At 32.3% G+C, this 24,376-nt stretch overlaps 1 protein-coding gene across 1 annotated transcript in view; it reads left to right on the top strand.

The window, feature by feature from the left end:
• Positions 1 to 16,224: 16,224 nt before the first annotated feature.
• LOC136982444 (zinc finger protein 271-like) overlaps positions 16,225 to 24,376 on the top strand; it is a gene marked incomplete at its 5' end in the record, with an annotated part of 55,167 nt that continues 47,015 nt past the window's right edge. The window contains one exon of the mRNA XM_067278928.1: positions 16,225 to 16,682. Within this exon, the coding sequence (XP_067135029.1) occupies positions 16,225 to 16,682 (458 nt within the window). The remainder of the gene's footprint in view (positions 16,683 to 24,376) is intronic.

The raw sequence follows: 24,376 nt of genomic DNA, 5'->3' as shown, positions 1-24,376 counted from the left end.
AATTGTTAGAAAAGGTCTTTAATTCAAAAATATCATATATACAATGTTATAGAAATTATCAGTTTGATAATCTATACAAAAATGTGTTTTGTAGATAGGTAATATTGTAGTAATAATTTTCTAAATTTATCTGATTGTTATTAAATGCGATGGATTCCTTGAAATCTGTTAACAAATTAATAGTCGTTGACCATTTTCTCTTCCGGGAGGTCAAGTACTGTTGCAGGAGGGCGAAGTAAGACAGTCTTCTTTCTGTCCGACAAGCAGTATGGTGGCATTCGGATAGGAAAATTGTATAATAGAAAGTTACCGGTAAACATAAAATATGATTTAAGTGGTTTTCGGAGGTGCCGATTTTAAACCTGAAATTATTCCTCTACTGTACACAATTTAAAGAATTTCAAAAATGTGTTGGATTGGGCACTCGGTGTTATAAACTCATAAGATAACCTTCGTAAATATCAAACAAATTCCATAATATAATACAGTGGATGATTGGTTAACGAAACATAATTCGTTCCAACACTTAGTTCGCTATTCGAATTGTTCGTTAACCGATTATCGATTTACCGTAGGTTTTAGTTGGAATTTAATTAATTCGTTCTGGAGACCCCAAGAAAATAAAAAAATATATGCTTTCTTACTACGTTTATTTATACGTCATAATAAAAATACATACGTAGACAGTCTTGCATTTTTATTAGTCATATTTTTTCCGTTTGAGGGGGTTAAAGAATCTGTCTAATGTCGATTATTTTTCTCTCTTCTTAAGAATTTTTTAGAAGTAATTAATGGAATTGTAATTGTAGAGATCTCCAAGCCTCAACCTGGTTTGGATGCCATTCTAAGATCGTTGTTCTGACATCCTTCCACTTTTCCAAAGATTTTAAATAGCAGATATCGGCATTAATCCTCCTTTCAAAAAAACATTTCTAGCCGAGTTTCTTGGTGTTCTTCATTCAAGAGTTCTTGGCGTTCTTCCGTCGTCAGATGCGTTTCAAGTTCCATTATGAGCTCTTAAATGTTCTTTATTTCTCAGATGTAATTTTCGTTACTCGTTTAGCTGCTTCAGTCTTCTTGATTATATTGTATGATTCTTAAATACGATTGTACTGCGACCTACTGTAGACCTGTTTAAGCCATACTGCCCAGCAACATTACGTATTATCTGCCCACTCTCTACCTTTGATATAATACTTTTACCTTCCGAAAAGACAAATTCATGCAAAACTTAACGAGTGCCCGCCCGACAGTCTCGCGAATACTATACAAGAATTGTTCCTGTCAGAAAAATAAAAGGCCGGAATTAGAAGGAAGAGGTTCAAAGTTCGGAGGAATACTATCTAATAGGTATAAACCGGGCTGAGCGTCGATGTCAACATCTTTTGCACTCCGAAAAGTTTCGAATTATTACCTAAAGACAAGGGAAGACCAATCGGTATTCGTTATTATTTTTACGTCGCGTCTTGTTGTGTTTGTTCTGTGAGGTGTTCGTTATTCGATCATGTGTTCGTTGTCCGAACATAAAATCTTTTGCGAAAGTGTTCGTTATCCGATTTGCCCGTTAACCGATCACCCACTGTATAATAAAATAGTTAGAAATGACCAAAATCAATCTAAAAACCTTATGCACAACCTAACAGGACCCAATATGGCGATTGCCGCAATGAATCACAGTAAGAATCAAACGTAAATACGATAAACAACTATGAGTACTATTTAAAATGCTCAAGTTACCCTCATTTAAACCTTTAAAATGGTAATGCTAAAGATGCAAAATCGCGGTCAAAAATGCAGATTTCACATGTATTATCATGCCCAACGATTGCACCTTCAGTATTGCGTAGCACCAAAAAAATAGACTTGACACTGTCTTTCTGGGACACACACAATATTTCGTATAGATACATGCAATATATTTTATTGGATAACACTAAAAATAAACAAAATCTAATATTCTTCTTCTAGTGATGCAATGATGGAGATTAGGCTAGTATGCTCTAAATCTTCGAGAGTGCCCTCAGAACAACCTGCACGGGAAACAAACCAGAAATCTGTCCAATTCTGTAACTGAAGACAGAACTGCACTTGCCCGCAGCAGACCCACGCCCTCCGCTATGAGAAGCCAACTCACTTCAATAGGGTCCACGAAAAAAGCGCATATAAAATAACGGTGAGTTCGGGTGTTTTCTACGCACCCCCGTTGACGACCTCATTTGAACTCAACCCCAACGATAGGCCGAATGGAAGAACAATTTTTAATTTCTGATTATCTGTTTCGTTTAAAAATTTTCAAATTATATTTCTGCGTTCAACGTTAAACCAATGGTTATATTATTAAGACCAATGGAATATTATTAAGACCAATGGAATATTATTAAGACCACGAACGGGTTTTTGTAAATGAAAAGTCCATTAAAATTATAAATACTCCAAATTGGCAGTATTTAAGAGTAAAACGTGACGGGGGATTTATTGAGCAGTTAAAGTGACAAGAGCGATTCAAATTCGGACTAAAAACTCTAATATTTCTGGATAATGGTCCATCCTGCATGTGAAGAATGCAGTCTCCTATTACTTTGCCCATTGTTTATCTGGTTCGATCCACAACGAGTTTCATAAAAATGACTTCTCAAAGCATAGATGAAAAATATAAAAAATTTATTAATATCACACTCTATGGCGTCATTAATACAATAAATTTTCAACAATACCTGTGCGTTCAATTGTCGAGTTGCTATTGTTCAGTGGAACGTTTCGTTGCGCCAAAACAGTTGTTTTGCAAATTTCGAGAAATAAAATGAAGAAGAAAAGGTAAATGTAATCAGTAATTGTGTTTATTCATACGAATTATTTAATATGAAGTATGAATTAATAGAATTCCTTTGTAGTAGGAGAGAAGATTCTGAACCGAGTGTTCAGGAAAATAAAGATTACCCATTTCAGGTAAACCATTGATTTCTCTGTAAGAAAATCGAAATTATTCTTTGAGGAGATTAAGATAAGGAAGATTTTTGATTAATTTTTTAAAACATTCTTATCGATAACGTTGCAAACATTGGTGTTTTTTATCTTGATGTTTTGTAGAATGACAAAGATTCGCCTGTGACTCCTCGAAGAAAGAAGAGTCGCAGTTGCAAGCAAATAACCCGAAAAAAGGAAAGTTTATGGTCCAGCTTTCAATAAATGTCTTTTCGGGAAGCATCTCCTTCGGCATATCGCTGATTCGCTCACATGTCGCTTTGCCCTCACTAAATAAACCAAATTAATTTAAAAGTGCGATTATTTATTGTGACATCGTCACAATGCCGAGCTGAAGCTGAAACTTATTTTCACAATGTTCTCAATTCATTTAGTAGTGTCTTGCTCCTGTACTTCATAGTTTTCCTGTTCGCAATAGATTTGTACCGGTTATTTATCTAACTCCGTTCGGGGAAAAATTATGAATTGACGAAACGTGACTTCCGGTTGAAACCGGAAATTGTTAAATAGTTAATTTGGGCCTACTGCTGCTAAGCATATCTGGTCTTGACTTTCGTCTATCTAACACCTTCTTGGAGATTAAGGATGGGCAGACAAGCGCACAGATAAATAAGGGATATTAGTCGGAATTGATAGGTCGACAATTTTTTTAAATTGCAGCCCGATAATTTTTTATAAACGTGATAGTTTTCAGAACATACTTCCCACGTAGTTTGTACAGTTTTTGGCAAAAATATAAACACTTTATTATCACATAAAGGTAATTATTATTGATTTTTATGAGATTTTTGAATTAAATCATATGTTGTCTTTCGAACGTTAAGGATAACGACTTTGATCACGTGCGCGGCCATTACAATCCATCTAACACGGATCACTTTTCAATTATTAATAGTAGACCAGTATTAATTAATAGTAATTGACCATTCTCTCTTCACGGGAAAAATCAACGACTACTTTTGGTCGAATTACTTTCACCTCCTGCAACAGTTGTCTTCCTATCGAAGAAGCGGTATGATGAAATTCGAATAGGAAAACTGTATAATACAAAGTTACCGGTGAACACAAAATATGTTTTAAATGGTTTTTGAAAGTGCCGAGTTTAAATATACGATTCTTTTCCCGCAAAATTTGATTGGTTCGCTGATTACCATTTGATATTCGGCTGCGAATGATACAGTTTCTTAGAGTTAACATTAGGAAAAAATACACTTTAAATTTTCTAAGATATGTTTTCTATCGGTGTCTAATTGATTAGTGAAATTATGCTATTTCGTACCATCCGAGTATCGCAATAAACGTGACAATTTGGATGATCTTTGGATGGATTTTGACTCTTATTGTATATGTATTCTTATTGTCTTATGACTCTTATTGTCTTATTGTATATTGTATTGTATATATTGACAAGGCGAAGTGTTGATATAAATGAATTTATATCTGTATGTGCAGTGGTGATATTCGAAATAGTTAACAAAGGGTTCGCTAGCAGAAAATTTTTCGCTGACAATCACCGACAAACGAAATGGAAGTTTTGGCTAGAAATAAATACAATACCTTGCGATATATCTATTAATCAGTGGCGTATTTGGAACGTAACGAGCCCTGGGCGAAGACCAGGTAACAATAGTGTATTAGTGCTGTCGACCTTTTTTTTTTTTTTTTTTTTTTTTTTTTTTAGGCAGAGAAATTTTTCACCCCGAATGGCACTGCTGATAATAGACAGATGTCATCTCGAAATACAATATCCTTTTTATTTCACTGTCCATAGCCCGACAAGTGTTCCACAGCCATCTTGTATTATCTCGCGCGCGTGAGATTGTGGGATCTCTTATGACTGGATCTAGTTTCAAGAACTCTCTTGAATCGATCGCGATTAAACAATCGTTTCGGTCCAGATTGAAACGGTCGGGAGAGATCGCACCAAGACAGTCCCCGACCTTGCTCACAATGTAGATTGAATGCTCGGTGCGAACGGGGTATAAGGCTCTAGTTTAGTAGTGTTAGAAGTACAATACGTATATTTTAATATATTTTTAAAAAAAACAAAACCACTGAGAAATGTTCCGTGTGTTTAACAAGGTTCGAAAAACTGAAAATTTTAACAACGGGTTCGGCCGAACCTGTGCGAACCCGCTGAATATCACCACTGTGCATATGTTTTGTAGGAGATTCTAAATAATGAGCATAATTAAAAGCAATGTTTTAAATTTAAATACATTACTGTTAAGTACATAACGTTGGAATCAAATTACATGATGTATACAGCAATGTTTGTAGCATATGACATACGAAAAAATTTATAAACAACGAAATCTGTATAATAAAAGAAGTGTCCATTATATGCAAATAACTGTGTTAGAAAAGTTTTACGAAAATTATATTTTTATGTATTCTGCATTACATCTACTTACGAGCAGATAATGCACATTTCACGCAGTAAATTTTACTCAAGATATAATTTTAAGAATTTTTATAATGTGTTAGTTTTGTCACTCGGTACGAAAAAGCCTCGTGTAAGATAACCTTTTTATTAATAGTTATATAAATAAAATATTATAAGATAATATAAAAAAAGGTTGAACAGTACGAATTAATCTAATAATCTTAATGTTCGTTTTAATTTTTCTTTCGGGCAACATTTGGCTTATATGCTACTTACAAGCTGTTACCCGCGGGTTTTCCCGCAAGGATTTTGCAATTTGATAGAAATAACCCTCTCTCAGTACTTCACTAAGATTCTCCATCATTAGTTGTTGCAAATTTGGTAAAATTACTGATTTTTGTTTGTTTCAAACAACGGACTGCTAATGCACCTAAATTCAAGTTTCAAATATTATTAGATTCCCAGATACGATAAATCTCAGTGTAATTATTTTTCGAAACATAAATGACGTTATTGAGAAAATTCCTAAATGTAAATAAACATGCTCTCCTCCGTGGGGGGAGAAATAAGAAAAAAAGCTGCTCAAAATCCTAGCTGTTACCCGCGACGTCGCCCGCGCGGATTTTGCAAGCAAACACCATTTATATTTAGTATTTCAACAACTATAGTAATTGTTACATAACACCTACCGCTGAGAATGATGAGAATTGCTGAAAATCAAACGAACTGTTTTCAATTTGATCAATTTTCTGGAACGTTCACAAACGTTTTATAATCGAACCAATATGCAATAACAAATTAGAAATTAAAACGGTTCGAACATTTCGTTAAAAATCGAAATATATAAAAATATTTATAACAATGTCTGAAATGCTATCAATTTAATACTCCTAAGTACTCAATGAAGACTAAACGTAGTTAAAAACAAAAAGTCGCATCTAAAATAGTAGTAGAAGCCGTTTTTTATATTAAGCTTAATGCTCTTCCCCTCTCCCCGCGGGGAATTTCACCTCTTTAGGTTCAGCGGTTTGCTCTGGGCGATGATGAATCAGTGACTAAGTCAGTCAGTCAGTCATGACAAGTAATTACAGTAGTGAACCGATAATCGGAATCAATTGGGGACTGGGGTTGTTCAGATTAGGGATTTGTTCCGATTACGGTTTATGTACGAAAAAATATATTAACCTGTCCGATGTTCAAATTTTTCTCCGTTGCGTGTCGCTTCCTGTTGAATTTTTGTCGATTTTAAGCCTAACGAAAATTTTTATAATAATAATCGAGGCTATCGTATCGTTAAAAATTATTTCTGCATTTTGTACAAACAACATAAATATATTGAAGAATATAAAAACATGAAAATTATACTTTAGAAGTAAATTTAGTATCAAAACGTTCGATTCAGCACGACACAGTCCGACTGAAAATCGTGCCGATTACCGGCGATTCTGATTACCGGGGTGCCGATTTACGAGTCTCTACTGTATATATATTTAGATTAAATAAAAGTAAACAGGATTAGGCAAAATAATGAAGTTATTAATATAGCTAACACAGTAACGTATTCTACAAAAAATCCGTGAGGATTTCAACAACAATGGAATAGAGTGTAGTATATTTTATTTAACAAAATCATAACTACAGTACATAGCATAGAAATTATAGTCATTAAGTACCGAGATTTTGGTTTCATTCATCCTTTCATATCATCTGTTAGCATAAAACTAATAAGTAAGAAACTTAATTAAAAACAATTGGAATTCGCTTTATAACCCTACTACTTACTGGTAAGCAGATATCATGTGCCGCTTTTTCTAACTACAATTTCTCAATACATGTTATTCTTGAATATTCACATAACACATATTTTTCTAAAACAATTTTCTTTTATTTGTTTTTATATTATTATAAGGCTATATTTCTCCTTATAATAAAATAATTTGGTTATTGACAGAAAACTTTACACTCATTTTGAAACTCTCAGTCGATGATTAAAAAATAGTGCTTATTTTTTACGACATGTTATTCAAATTCGAATTGTCGTTGAAATCATTTTCATTTTATTTCTGCACACCCATAATAGCTCATAATTTCATCTGTAAAAAAAAAACCAGTTGTGTATTTTAAGTCCATTGTAAAGGAAATGATTATTTGAATAATTATTACACAGAAGCTTATTTTTCTCGCTTCTGTAAAAAATTTAATTAGAAGAGGCGAAATTTCAGACAAATTTCAGAAACCGTTGGCCTGGAAATTTTCAACTCGGGTTGAAATAGTTTCGTCCTGTCATAATGGCCGAGTGGTCTAAAACGCTAGACTTAAGATCTGGTTCTTCAAAATATAATAACATCGTAACAGACCTTGAAGCAGTTGAATTAAATAAACTATATTATTTCTGATCTGTAAGACTTAATTTCTGCATCCATAAATCCAGTATAATAAGTCCTGTTAATTGATAAAGTACCAGTAGACGACATAAGTTTAAATTATAATAACATCGGCTTACAGATTAATTGGTTACTGCATGAGCAGAAAGGAAGAATTCAAACCAGAAAATAAACATTAGCTTTTACAATACCTTCTCCGCAGTTTACAAAATAATTATAATATAAGAAAAGTCGCGGATGCAGAATCGATTATAAACAATGGCAAGATTGGTAATTTATGCATGAACTTTTTAAAGTCTGTAAGAAATAATTCTTCTCTTTCGATAAATTAACTTGGATCTCTTCCTTGTCAAAGACACATTCAATGCTTTGGCCGCAACTCGCAATTCGTCTGTATTTTGCCGATTTAACCGCTCAAACATCCGACTGTCTCCTTGTTATACTAGGTCTTGAAAGTATAACAAGTACTGCCCGTTCCATATAAACAGTATGTTATTGTACATTAGACATTTCCACATGAATTGTTAATAGTAGTTCTGGAATGTGCATATCTCTAAAATAATATATTATCTCGGGGAGAAATTGATATTCGATTAAACCATTTTGTTTATGACGCGTTTTAGAAACTTAAGTATGATATATATTGAAGTCGTTCTGTATTTAATAATAGCGAGGTTGAGGCCGAAGTTTTAAACGCGAAAACGTATACGTCGGACGTTGAGTGCCGCTTTCCTGTAAGCATAGAAGTTCGATAATGGTATTTTGAATGTCGAGCATGATTCCCACTGACTTTCCAAACATTATTGTCAAACTTCTAGGCTTACAAGAAAGCGGCGCTCAACGTCCGACGTACACGTTTTCGCGTTTATAACTTCGGCCTCAACCTCGCGAATAACAGATGAAATCTTATTTAAAAGTCTAGTGCTTTATACCAGAAGTCACGGTAATGACTCCCCACGTTCACATTCATGGCGACAGACCTTCCAGAGAGGAAGGTCTGTCGCCATGAATGTGAATGTGAATGTGTATGGTCTGGAACGCAAAATAAATGGCGGTCGCTTTTGGGCAGACTTGTCATCAATTTTGTTAATAATAATATCTCCATCAGACAGAAAAAAATTTTACAAAAGAAATTATTATTATTATTTATTTTTTTTTTTTGTAAAAATAAAAAAGACACAGAACTTCATTAAAACGACGAACAATAATAGATAATAAAAATTCACACAAATGTATCCTTTGTTTTTAATGTCAAAAACCTTAGATCCACTAATAAAAGGGTGACGTTTGATATCAAATTTAATTTTGTGTTGATATATAATATGAACCGCCTTAATTATAATATGGACCACCGAGTGAGTGAAGAACTATTATAAACACTAATATTTATGTTATAATTTTTTTCCTTCGTTGTTTTAGCAGTGCATTCAGCACAATAAAACATGTTGTTCTGAGTAACACTTTCAAACGTACTTCATACACCAATCTTTGAACTTCGTGCACTGAATGATGCTTTTCGTGGCCTACATCTTTTTTGCATAATTTGCAAACCGAGAAAGTTCATTTTTATATTTAACATCATCCTGACCATCTTCCTGTTCAGTTTCAACATATTTCGTGCGTTTTAAGTTAAGGTTGCAAATTTAATTTCTTTGCAATAGACCGAGACATGAAAGAAATCTTTGTTTTTTTCTCCAAACTTTTCTAGTATAATGAGCGTGTAATAACTGCTTGTTTACAATTTTCTTGTTTGTGTACCTTTGGCCCACATTTATGAGTATAAACAATATTTTCAAACCTTTGATAGAGACATGAGATGTTTTAGAAGGTGATGCAGCTTGCTGCGTGCTTTGGTTGATTTCAATACAGCTCATTAACATATGCTGACTCGGTTTTATCCATATTGCCTGTAATGTTTGGTTCAAACATGTATGCGAATACACGTGTTTGCATACATGTTTGAACTAAAGTATAAACTTGTTACTATTCATACTTTGTTTGAACCAAAATATGAATAGAAACGATATCTTAACATCTCTTGTCGAAGTGTATCGATCGAATATGAGACAACCCTTAATATCTTTTCTTGTTTGACCCCTAGAAAATAAGTGCATTTCTATTGTCAGGCATATTATAAATTACGATACAGACTCAGTTACTCACTGTGTGAGGAGCACAAAGAATGACTTTTAAATCGGTCGTCGAAAGCTTTGCTATGCTACAAAAACAATAACGCGAATAACAAAGACGATAAAAATTAGAAACGAGTTGCGAAACTTTCCCCGCTAAAAAACATAAAATTGCATATGGCCCTATCTGTTACCATATTATATTAAAATACTTTTTACATAGTTAATTATTATAAAATGGCAAAAAGCTTACTTATCAAGGTTCAGACAGGTTTTTGTAAAAAAATTTGTAAAAATGTTAATAATGAATAATATCTTCGTTAAGTCCGACTCCTCTCCAGATACTACAAGTGACACCCCTCTATCCCCCTATTCTCTCGAATTTTAAACATCATAAATGTTATTATGTTATAACCGTCATAAATGTTAAATGTTATCATTGCCCCTTTATACAAGTTACCGTGCCAAATTTTGTGTCTTAATCTTTACCCCATACTGAGATATTAAACGAAATAAATGCCAACAACCACATACGCACATCTTTGCAGAATGTTTTCCCGTTATTATGAATTTTTGGATTCGGGAGGTGTCTAAACGTGGATATTTACAAGAAACGTAAAGGGTAAAATTTAATACGATTCCATCCTAAGAGAAACCGAATACAGAGAGAAACTCCCGTCAAAAAATTAAACTCATTTCCAGTGCCACAATTTTTCTAAAAGCAATTTGTAATAATCAAGCTGTCATCTAACAGGAAAAGTGGGATGTATAGAAGCAAAACACCACTAATTTGAGGTGGAGAGAATATAATTTTAATTAATTAAATAAAAAAATATGATTAAAATTGCAGCCCGGCATTGTAATAACAGAACAGTCTACGAGTATTAATGAATTAATAAAGTTTATTTACTCTGAAAATTTAACAGTAATAGCAGATATATAATGATGAACACTGTTAGTTTTTCTTAATCGCTAGACTTATTACACCAATAAACAAAGGCCAACATAGTGCTCACAAGTACACACAAAGACAAGAAGCGTATCATAATAAGAGCAGATTTTAAGCAGCCGACTCGACATTTACTCGTTGAATGAGTATGGTTTAACGTCTAGGTTTCAATCCATGCAAACTTACAATCTGACAATAAATTTTTTTTTTCTTCCTTCAAAAGAACCTCTTTGGTCACAAACACAATAAAAAAGTGCAGAATCAACAAATACTCTATAAAATGTCTATGGCATTCTTTAAACTTGTGTTTTTCATAAAACTACTACTACACTTCTCACTTATCCTCTGAACTGTCCGATGATTATCAACTGACAGACGGTCTACTGCTAAAAACATACAAACATGTTTCCTGCTGAACGATGCCGATCTACCAAATTATAATTGTTACGCTGTAAAAAAGGAATATAAAGATTTAAAAACCAACAAACAATTTATAGACGCTATGAAATGCTAAATAAATTAGCACAGTCTCATTGAGTTTGTTTAGAAAATGAACTAAATATTTTATATACCCCTATACAGTTATATTGTGTCTCTTTATTTTATAACTTCCACTGCTTTGAGAATCGAAATACGAAAATGAAATTTAAAAATCTGTAATATTTACTTTAGATTGAATCTTTTTATGGTGCAATGCGAACATCTGTCGTTCTAATGCATATTTGCTTTTGTAGCTCTATTCACAGCCGTTGTAATTTCACTACAAGGCTTTTTATTCGAATAGGATTTTAGGTGCTGTGTTGAATAACTTTCCTGTGAAAAACGACATTCGCAGGATTCGCATTTAAATGACTTCTCATTTGTGTGAGTCCGCAAGTGTCTTTGTAATTTTTGTTGTGTCCCAAATGTTTTATTGCTCGTCGAAATTGATATTTTTCTTCCTTTAAAAAAATTCCGTTCAGTAAAAATGAATAATTAGTAAAAGTTTAAATATGAATTATTTATGGTAATATTTATCGTATATTAAAATATTGTGGTAAAATCTGTAATACGTACTCTAGGTACGATACGAAAGTAAATTCAAAAGTGTCCTTTTGGTAATTAAAAAAAAAAAATGCCAAATTGAAAGCGTTTGACAAAATAAAGGTTTCACTTACCATATCTGATTTGAGTTAATTTAATTTACGTAATAAATGCTGTAACTTTAGTGTTTTAAGTTCAATGTAATAAGTTGGCCGAAAATGGAAACAACAATGCACAAAAATAATGTTGTAGAATTTAATTGTTGTCTGGCAGTAATTGAATGCGCATTATTTAAAGAAAAAAATAATTAGAAACACAGTGATATAATTGCATTTTATTTCTGTCTTTTCAAGTGGCTTTTGGCTGATTTCACGTGAATGAATTTCACACGAAAGACATTGACGTAGTCGCTGTTGTATTTGTTAAGAAATTTGCGTCTGTAGCGCGCTCGGACAACTTTCCCAGACGACCTGGCTGTATTCGTTACAAATATTTCTTCCGAAACCAGACGTGTGCTTTACAACACTGCCATCATAATACGACAATACGTCTTTAGAAGTAGAGAACTTTTCACATGAATGTGTTATTTCTGAATCGGAAGGACACACTTTTCAGTACTGATAGAAATATTAGAAACAGATACACATTACATGATATGGACATTAATCTTAAACCGATTGCAATTTGGCTTATTGAAGTTATCGATAATTTTTATTGAAATCGTTTCGCCCGATTGAGATATGAATGAATCGAATAATTTATATGTTGATTTTAATAATGCACAAGAAACTCGAATGTTAATCACATACATAAGCCATTGATCCCACTGTTTATATGTCTGCAATCTGTAATGTGTCACGGAATGCCTAGAATGCCCACTAGGGGCGTCCCTAGCGATGATTTTCAGCTATTTCTTAAATTTCCATTATATTTTATTTATAGAATTATAATTTAGTATATTATTATTTTTATTTATAATAGGAATTTATTATTTACTAGCAGTACCCGGCACGCGTTGCTGCGGTTCAAAATGTATCAATTATAAATGCATAACACTTCCCCGTGGGGATTTCGAAAAATTCCTTCTTAGTGTACATTCTCTTGACGTACCCTATTAAAACACAATAAAAAACTAAAAAAAACGCATATAAAATAGTATAATAGAAGCCGAGTTCTTCACGGAAACTCTTAATTTTGTCCCTCTCCTTGCGGGAAGAGACATTTCCACATCTATATTATATAAAAGCACGCGCGTATTCGAATGCATCGTTGTGTCAAAATTTCAAAGCAATCGGTGAAGAAGTTTCGGAGATTAGCTATTAGGAACAAACGAACATTACATTTTTATTAATATAGATTATATCTCGGAATGACTCCGCTGCTGCTAGAACATCTACTAGAGGGCGTCCCGGACTATCTCGTTGCGCGTATTTTACCGCTCATTTTCAACTTTCTTGTCTGTTTGAATTCAAAATGATCATTTATTGTTTATTACAGCAACGCAACACTGTCGAATGCCTTTTTAACAGGTAAGTGGTTTCTATTCGACCCGCCGTGTCCTCTTTACGGAGGTAAGCAATAATTCATTTACTTATAAACGAATTTTGTTGGTAGACAGCAGTTAAATTGTCCTGTCTTGGAAAAGTGAAATTTGACGATTGAATAAGAAAGATGTGATAAATTGTGCACCTTTAATTATTGTGATTGTGCCGGACATACTAATTACATTACATTTTTGAGGATACCGTTGTAATATACTCTGGATTCTGGTTCGTTTGACATATATTTTTTTACTGTACGCTAATGAAGGAATGGATAATTAATTTTCAATTTCGTAAAATTCGATTGGTCCTAGCGGATGGGGCATTAGGGGGTTAGTTAGAAGTTGTTGTCAGTTGTGTCAATAAGGTCCTAAAACGGGGTAGTAATTCGTTTAATATTAATCGAATTATAAGGGTTTAAAATTTTTACTATAGAGATTAATTTGGAAATTTTTGACAGTTATAACGGACTTTAACGGTTTTCTAACGTTCTTCAATAAATTTTTCAACGGATGTAATAGATATTCTATATTAATCATTGCACCTGCAACTCAAATTTTGAGTGTTAAGGGTTTAATTGTAAAAATGGATGTAATTTAATTCATAGTATAACGGAACTTGATTATTTTAACGATGCTTTTTAATAATTTTCGTTACTTTATCGCATTTGAATGTAATATTTCTACTCTCTCGCGTTAATTGTCAGGTAATTACCTTATTGGACAATAACTTACTTAATTAATTGAAATTTCATGTGTAATTATTTTACATTATCACATATATAACCATTGGGTTGCTTTACTTTTTGCAATGGAACATATTCAGGTTGGTTGGTTGGTTAAAGTTTATTGGCACAAGGGCCACATAGGCGAAGCTGCGCCACAACTTATGGTATATATATGTACATTAATAACAATAAAAATGAACAAAACAAAAAACAAAGAACCAATAACAAAAATATACAACAGTTAAACTGTGTATAACAACAACATATATATAGATATAAATAAATAAATAATTAAATTTCTTTATAAATATTTGTAACTTTTAGAAAGTTCAATAATTTATCAACATTTGGCCTCTGGCCCAAAATCTCTTTAAAACTTGCATTTCCAAAATGCTGCCTACGAATCCGTTCAGAGGCGATGCAATTGCTCAGTATGTGCTTAACACTTACATTACAGTTGCAATACTGACATACAGGCTGGTCGTCACCCTTCAAAAGGTATTGATGAGTCAGTCGAGTATGTCCAATTCTCAAACGAGTAAGAATAACCTCAGATCTCCTGTCATGGGGTTTCTTCTGTGTCCAATTTTCTATCACAGGTTTGATCTCGTGTAGTTTATTGTGGACTTCTGCGTTCACACATTTTGCCATCTCTCCTCTAGTCGTTTTTTAACAACTTCAAGTCACCTCCTTCAATAAACATTGTATGCTGAGAAGGGCTTGCTGACTTTGCAGCTGCGTCAGCTTCTTCATTTCCTCTTATACCTACATGGCCTGGGACCCAACAAAATTTTATAGAGAAATTCCTCGCAAAAAGATGGCAAATCAGCTTACGAAGGAACATATTCAGTGTTCGTCAGATAGACTGGAACAACTAACAAACTGCTATTAAATCAGGATCAACAGTCTTCGCCTACAAAACCACAAATTTCCCCTAAACTAGACAACAGAAAGGCAAAAGAGAATGCAGAAGAGTCAATATTGAGAGAAACCATAAATTTATTTAGTCGTGTAATGAAAATATGTTTTGAACTAAGTAATAATTCTGTTGCAAAAAGAAAACAGTAGAAATTAGACAAAGTGTTGAACGAATATTTGGATGCTTAAATCAACCATATGGGATTATTAGAGAACTTAGAGCAACCAAAACCAGATAACTCATAACGATAAGTATAAGCCCCGTTTATGTTTTTTCCTGTAAACTTGTTTGTGGCTATGCACCCAAGTAAATCGGTACGAATTCTGCCAGGAAGTTGCGGAGGGTATTGTTTCCCACCAACAAAACATCCACTGACAAATGAACGTATGCTCATTTAGGTGTGACTTGTCGAGGTGATGATCACCTCGTGTCTGTCTCAGTGGTGCGCGATATTCTTATTCTACTGTCACTGAAATGTCTGTTTTTTTATTTTTCAGATCGACAAAATCTTTAACAGGAGACACATTTTTCCAGTTTGTAAACAAAGCTGTAGTTTCGGGTGAAAACTTTGGAGGAACTTTTTTAAAACTTATTAGTTTAACATTAAAATATTTAATTTGTTTTAGAAAACAATGACAGACATAATTCTCATATCTTATGTCACAGCGAACATTTTATTTTTGCAGATTCACTTTTTGACCAATAAAAGGCATTTCTGCGTGATAACCGAAGAACTGTTTCCAGAAAAACACAAGAAGAGTGGAAGGAAAAATATATGAAAAAAGAAAACACTTCATACAAAGGAAAGAAAAAAAGAAAAGTCGATGAAGACATTTTAGATTATTTTCTGAAAGTTTTTTCTCAAAAAACACTGTATCAATTGTTTACAAATACAAATGTGTAAATTGCATTTGGTTGTGTTAGTATTTGTGAAAAGACTAATGTAAACAGTTGTGTGTGTGCTGTGATGATGTCATTGGACTTGTTTGTATACTCTGAATTCTAGTTTTAAGTAACCTGAAACAGGGAAATTCTTTTTCTATCTGCACCCAAAACATTAACAGTACTTTATAATTTAATACTATAATATATATATATATATATACATTTTTGTATATTTGATTAACATTAATTTCAGAAAGTTTCGATGTTTAGACGGGTTTTAATATTTTTATTTATTGTATTTTACAGAATTAAACAATCAGAAGAAAAAGAATGGAAAGTATCAATGTGACAGTTGCAAGAAAGAATTCGGTTCGAAGTACTCTTTAAAATATCATCAACGGATTCACACTGGAGAAGGGCTCTTCTCTTGCAAATTCTGTACTCGTCAGTTCACCCATTCCAGCATTTTACGTAATCACATCAACACTCACACCGGAGAGAAGCCGTTCACTTGTGATCATTGCAAGCGAAGTTTTTCACGAAAGAATGTTCTGATTGAACACCTCCGAACTCACACAGGAGAGAAGCCATTCACTTGTGATCATTGCAAACGAAGTTTTTCACAAAAACCTAATCTGACAAGACATCTTCGTCTGCATACCGGAGAGAAGCCTTTCACTTGTGATCATTGCAAGCGAAATTTTGCACGAAAACATCATCTGACAAGACATCTTCGTCTGCATACCGGAGAGAAGCCACTTTCTTTTTAATTATTTCTTACAAAAGTTCTATTCTAAATCTAATTAAAATAGTCATGTTATTAAACATCATAACAACAATCTTGAATAATGATATTGTTATGGAGGAATATTTGAAAAACAAAACTTGATCAAAAGGATTGATTGATTTGTTTGAAAAATATTCAATTTTTGTGTTTAGATTTTATTGAATGTAAAATGAAAAAATATATAATTTTTGTCTTCTTGATTTTGTAATTTCTACATTTCACTTGAAACAATTGATTTTATGGACAGAAAGAAACTGGTTTGTATAATTTTGAATAAATAAGTGTTTAATTAAAACAGTAACACATACATAGAAAAGTGTATTTTGTCATTTATTTAGATCGAAAGGGTTCATCTGTAATAATCACGAATTATTATTACAATATTCAGAAACAAACGAAATTGAAATGTTCACTCACAGGGTTAAAATGTTATCACTCGTGTTACCGGCGGGAATCAAGAAATTGCTATTAATGAAGTGAATTGTCGATATTTGTTTCTGATAAACAGTTAAAATTTTCTAAAAATCTTTAAAATGGCCGCTGTTTTATAACGTTTGAAGCAACATGTTACATAGATAGGTATGTCTACAATTATTCGTATATTTAATTAGTAAGATTAGAAAATTATTCCAGTTTCAGTGACTCATTCCAGTTGAAAAACGGGTCTATACATTGTGAGAATGGAAAACAAAAGAAAACATGTCTTTATTTTTTCTTCTAACCTGCTATAATGGACAATTCATCGATGGCAGCAAGTTTTGAAATAATTTGTTCTAAACTGCTCCTGTTTATAAAATTTAAATTGCTGGTGTATATTTGTGGACTGGAGATAAATCGGAATCAGATATTTCTTGCTTATGGATTGGTCTTGATTGCTTGATGATTATTATCATATGATGGGTTGTTTTCAGTTGATCAGGGAAGTGGTTCATAGATGATACTTTGTAGCTCAACCTCTTACGACAATAATGACATCACGTCATGTCTTTTTTAACCTTATTGAAATTATTTCAAACTTCGGACTTATTTATAAAACTTATTCTCGGTCTAATAAATTAATTAAAATATATATAATACAGTCAAATTTCTATATTACAAAATCGTTAATTTCTGAAAAATTCGTTTTTGTTTCTTCGCGTCTCGATATACACCGATTATTACGGTGTATAGCGAGATGGCGATATAAAGTATATAAGCCTGTTATCTGATAAACCTATCAAATGGGAAAATTTAATTTATTTAATAAATATTTGAGGTCGAAATGACTGTATTGTATGTGAAATGATTTAAATGATACGAATATAATAAACGAATTCAATAAAATAATATGTTTAAAAAGAGATTTAAATAATTTTACATTGCTTTAATAAAAAAAAAATAGATGTAAATTTATAAAATTATAAATTATGTATTTTTTCACTCAATAGGATAGTATTTTAATAATCACAGATTCTGTGGCAATGAATATCTATTTAATGACATTTAGCAACTATTATAAACAACGATTAATATATATATTTATTCAATGGAGAAATCCACGAGAATTTTTGAAGACTACAAATTTTGTAGGAAAATATGTAAATTGAATTTTAAAAAATTTTCACTTTGTAGACTTCGGGAAACTTTTTAAAATATTTGGAATTTGTAAAAAGTGTATTTTAAATTTTAACAGAAATATATTTTTAGTGTTCGGGTGACAATATGGAATACAGCAGAATTGAAAGGAAGAAAACGTTGATCCTTGTACCAGCGCCGAAACTGATTCAGACGAAAAACGCAAACAACGTAAAGGAATTATTTTGGGAACGACAAGCAGCTTTTCACGAGATCGTGAAGACATTTATTAAGACATTGGCATATAAATACATCTGAAACAATAGACAACTTTCGATCTATTCCCAGAAGTAGGAATTGAAATGTGTCATGTGTCAAGTCAAGTTTGATGACGAAGTTTCTTTGCAAGAATACAAGAAAAAGTATCATTAAGCAACATTTTCTTTGATGTTGAAAGCATTTAAATGCTATTTTATTTACGATGATCTTTTGTAAATTTTTCCGATTTTATTCTCTTACATTGGCAAAAAGAGAAAAATTCAAATATAAATACAACACAAAATTAATGTAAGTACAATAGAAAATAAAACACCAAAATACGTAAAATATGATTTTAAAACTTGTTTTTATTATACATTTGTAAATTTGGCGAATAATATGAATGTGACGGCTGAAATATCTGAAATCAGCCAAAAGCCACACGAAAGAACAGAAATAAAATGAAATTATGTATCCGTGTTTCCAATTATTTTTGTGTTTAAATCATGCGCATTTAAGTACTCTTGAACAATAATTAAATTCTATAGCATTATTTCAGTGCATTGTTGTTTTCATTTCCGGCCAACTTATTACATTGAATTTAAAACACTAAAGTTACAGCATTTATTATGTAAATTAAATTAATTCAAATCAGAAATGGAGAATAAAACCTTTATTTTATGAAACACTATCAATTTGGCATCGTTCTTTTAAAAATTACCAAAAAGACACTTTCGGATTTAATTTTATATCGTACCTAGAGTACGTATTACAGCTTTTACCATAATACAATAGAGAATCGATTATCCGACCCCCGATTAACCGACTTATCGGTTAACCGACCGCGTTCTAGTCGGCAATTTCAAATGTCAGCTAGTGATGTGGCGCTACAATATTTGGTTATGTCTTGGCTACTTTAATATTATTTTTGTTAAATTTTTGCATGTTTCAGCTGGCAGCACTGGCTCGACCATGAAAGGGAGGCTAGTATTTCAAACCAGGTCTAATACACTATACTAATGTATTTTTTCATACTTTTCGGTTATCCGACTTTTCAGTTATCCGAACAACCCCAGTCCCCAATTAAGTCGGATAATCGATGCTCTACTGTATTTTAATGTACGATCAATATCACCGTAAATAATTTATATTTAAATTTTTACAAATTATTCATTTTTACTGAACGAAATTTTTTAAAAGACAAAAAATTGCCTGATGTGAGATAAAACATTTGGGTCAAAACAAAATTTACAGAGACACATGCGAACACGCACAAATGAGAAGCCGTTTGAATGCAAATTTTGCGAACGTCGTTTTTCGGATTAAAAGCAGTTTAAGACAGCACATGGACAGCACATTCGGATGAAAGACCATTCAAGTGCAATTACAATGGCTGTGAACAGAGCTTCAAACGAAAAAATCTGTTAGAATGACACATATTTGCAAGGCATCATACAGAGATTTTATCTAAAGTAAGTATTAAAAATGTTTAAATTTTATCTTTATATTTCGATTCTCAAAGCAAGTTAAAAAATAAACAAACACAACATAATTGTATAGGGTTAAATAAAATCTTTAGTTCATTTTTCAAACAAACTCAATGAAACTGTTTTAATTTACATAAAAAAATATTCAAATATTAATCATATTAATAAATACAGTGGTGCCTCGTATAACGTACGCCTCGAATAACGAACGCTGCGAACAACGGACTTTCTGTTTGGCCGTTACGTGACTCGAGCAACGGACTGGCTGCGAACAACAGACTTTCCGGCATAATTGGTGACTGCTCCATGTGTGCGTTCTTTAATAGCGGTCGCTCTGCGTCTCCGCTACTACGGGAGTGCGCTGCTGTTTGTAGGCATTTAGGAACGATGGTGAAAGAAAGAAAGATAGCGGCGCCCGCACTATCGATAGTGTCGTGATGGAGGAATCTATAATTCTAAAATATGAGCTTTAAAAGGCAAAAGAAGGGTCCCAATTGTAAAATTTAACCATAAAATAGATTATTTGTTGAAAGAGCATTCAAAATAGCCTCGAAAAAAAATTCGTAAAGACACATCCCCTCGTGTGCTAACTCGCGCATTCGCAATTTCTAAATTCTCATTCATAAAACCACATAATGGACCCGGAAACGAAACTATCTGAGCCATGGAGGACGCCATGTTGCTTTCCACCGTAAACTACTGCTACAAGCGGCCGTTTTTGCCGTTCGACAGCGCGCACTCCCACCGGAATTTAGGAACGCGTTCCGCAGGAATTTTTAAACGGATGTCGCTCGCGCAGAGTTACGCGGAGGAATAAAAGAACCCACCCCATTTTCATTTTTTTAATGATACAGTACGGTTATTTTATGCTGCGGAACGAATTAGATGTTTTAACATGTGTTTCTATGGGAAAATGCGTTTCGTATAACGGACGTTTCACTTAACGGACGTGCACCTGGAACGGATAAAGTACGTTATATGAGGCACCACTGTACCTGTTATAATCGTCATTGTTTCATTGTAAACTGTGAATACAGAACTGTTCTCCTTATTCACTCGGTGCCTATTTATTATTGAAAAACATTTCAAAAATGGGAGAGACGTTACCTGTAATAAATTCATCTGTATAATTAATAATCTATGATGATCGTGAATAATATAATATTCGAATTACAACGAGTTCAAATTATAAGAAAAATTATATTTCGCAATTATAATTCTTATAATTGATATTACCATTCATCACGACGAGATACATCTTCCACCTGTTGTTATTTTCTAATTTTGTATTTGTATTTTGTATTTGCATATACCAGAAACGTGTCCTTTGTTCTTTACGGCGTTATTAAGTTAGTTCATGTTATTTTATTTTATTTTTTTGTTAAAATTACGAAATATATAAATCTTGTAAAGATTATATTTAGATTACAGTCGAAAATACTTCCAGAAACATTGTATTGATGTCAACAATGTCAACAATATGCAAGCAAATTACTCCGCAACACCTCATTTCAGTGGCGTAGCGTGGGTGTTAGAAACCTGGGGCAAAGGAAAATTTCGCCCCCTCTTAAATAAAATACGGGGAATCCCTACAATTCAGTACCGACGGTGTTGTTACTCGCTACAATGAGCTAGATGTCATTATTATACATTCATTTAAATAAAGGGGATTCCCCAGTTTTGTCACAGAATAAGTAATGAAAAATTCCATGCTCATTTCAATCAATCCGAATCGTAGTTTCGACAAAAATATAAAATGAAATGGTTCAAATTTTTACAATATATTATTATTATTTATTGTGAAAAAATGCCACTGCCTTAAAGTGCCGCCTTTGTCGCCCCCACTACGATACGCCACTGCCTCATTTGCTGTATTTTTATAAAGTAATCTCGTACACTCATAGTGTAATCAAACATAAACATAATCTTTCACTTTTATTTCCGAATTCATCACAATAAAACAAATCGTTAAATAAACTATTCACAACTTTTTTAGAAACAATTGACATGAAGTATTTGCATTTAAATAGTTATGTTTTGTGTTTTCACATATTGTGAATATTTTCGACAGTTAAGGAAATACATTTATAAAATAAACACATTCAATATAATTTTATCTGAATATATAAAGCATTTTATTAATTTTAAAAATCAATCAAACTTTATGCTGTTATGCACAGTTATGCACAGTTATGCACAGTTATGCTGTTTATGCTGTTTACTTTCAGAAAAGTATACAAGTCGTCCAACAACAGCAGCAAGAATCGCTTGAACAACCATCGACAAGTTCTCATACAGCACAGTCAATAGAATTTGAAGAAATTTCTTCACAAGAGATTGTTTTTACTCCAAAAGAATGTGAAGAATTTCTTAAAAACGTTAACGTCGATTTAGAAGCTGATCGATTTGAGACGTCCTCACAAGTTGAATTCATCCCAGAAATGGACGTTGAAGAAAATATAGTGGAATGTCCGTTTTGCTGTGAACAATTTTTACACGACGTTTCACTAAAAGAGCACGGAAGAAAATTCCATTCATCTGATTAATCAATTCCGAACAACTAATTTTTAAAATATATTAATTTAAATAATGTCAGATTATTTATATTTCGATATATATTAATGAAGGCAAAATTGAACATTCAGTACGAGAACTTCAATTACACTTCACGTTAACTATAAAATCGTCGTAGAAAGTGTGCATCTAATTTAATTTATAGTGAAATTGTTTGATAGAAAATTCCTAATATTTGTACGAGACTAAACTCCGAAAGTTATACTTTCATTTTATTGCTTCACGAAAACCAAATACCTAAACATCGACGAACTGCTTAATAATTCGTATTTGTTTAATAGATTTTACACATATTATATTGATAATATTTAAGGATAATAATTTACTTCCTTAAATATGCTTATCGACTTTAAATACAAACACTTTTATTACTTACAAAGTCACAATAACCCACGAAAATTTCACGACAAAAATATTATTGAAAATAAGATTATATTTAAATGTTCGCTCTTGAAGATAATATAATCATTTTACATGGACGAAACAAGATGATGATTTTATTGATTTTTATTTTTTCCAAGTAATTTTCACAAAACTAGTGTTCTTTTTAAGGATTGGTGTTAATTGGCACACTTGAAAGATGCTGAGATTCTAGACATTATTTGCAAACAAGTGTTCAGTTTCAGCAGGGGAGTTGCATACGTCGCAAATGCGGATTTTGAGTTCGTTGTTGATGACGTGCTCTTGAGCGAGCCGTCCATCATTTATAAAGTAGTTACCTATTTTTAAATCTGTGCAATTTTGTCGAAATTTGCAGATGAATGTTTTGTGGATTTTTTTCCAATTCTATAAGCTTGCCAGTGTACACAGCCATTTTCATTACATTAGAATTAACAAAGCATTTCAGCATTATTTCATCTTTCAGTTGTAGCGAACATTTTCTGAATGGCAACCATCAACGATTCTTAGTCTTGAATTTTATTGAACCAATTGTGGTTTTTTCAAATCATCTAGGCAGGCTGCTTTATGGCAGTTGCTGGCAATAACAGAAAATTTTTTATTGAGCATACTCATCTCACATTCTGTGTTTCCTCCAAAGTTGAATGAGCAGTTTCACTGTGAAAATTTTATATCTACAAATCAAACAAACATTTTTAAGTTATTGTGACATAATACAGTTGCCTTTCAAAATTTTGACAATGTAATTTTTAAATATTGGTTTTTAACTTTAAATGTCCAAAATAACTAATTATTGAATTCTGTAACAGTAACAAAGATTAGAATAGGATTAAGCCATTATTTGACATCAAAACTCAATCTGATTTTATTGCTTTAAAAAGGCTTATAAACTATTGAAATTCTGTAATTATATTACATGGGGACATACTTTCTTTTTTTCCATTATCTTGTATAACAGTCACTGGTACTTCTGCTGCCTCAATGGGGAGAAAAAAACCTAATGATTCATCTCTAAATAAAAATTTTATTTCATCGTTCATGGAATTCAAATTTTTAAAATTTTATAAAATTGGAAATTCACAGTACTTCAATATTAGAAAAAAACTTTAAAAATTAGATTAAAAAGTGTTTTTTGAATTAATATTATATTTAATTGAAACTACACTGCTCAAAAATTAGTAGATAATATAAAGTTAAGCAAATGACTACTAATTTGAACCTAAAACGCTCTTGATCATTGAACGCAAGAAGAAAGAGAGAAATAAGTGTTATAATACCCAACAAAAGACAGCAAAACTGACAATTCAATTATGCTTTTGTTAAAAAGATAATAGAAAATTGAGAAATCGACACAATGCCACGCTGCAAATTCTTTCCATTTCAAATTAAAAG

The sequence above is a fragment of the Centruroides vittatus genome, unplaced genomic scaffold (assembly GCF_030686945.1).
Source record: "Centruroides vittatus isolate TY-2023 unplaced genomic scaffold, ASM3068694v2 contig_832, whole genome shotgun sequence".
NCBI lineage: Eukaryota > Metazoa > Arthropoda > Arachnida > Scorpiones > Buthidae > Centruroides > Centruroides vittatus.
The sequence above is the reverse complement of the archived record's forward strand: the minus strand, read 5'-3'. Positions and strand labels throughout refer to the sequence as shown.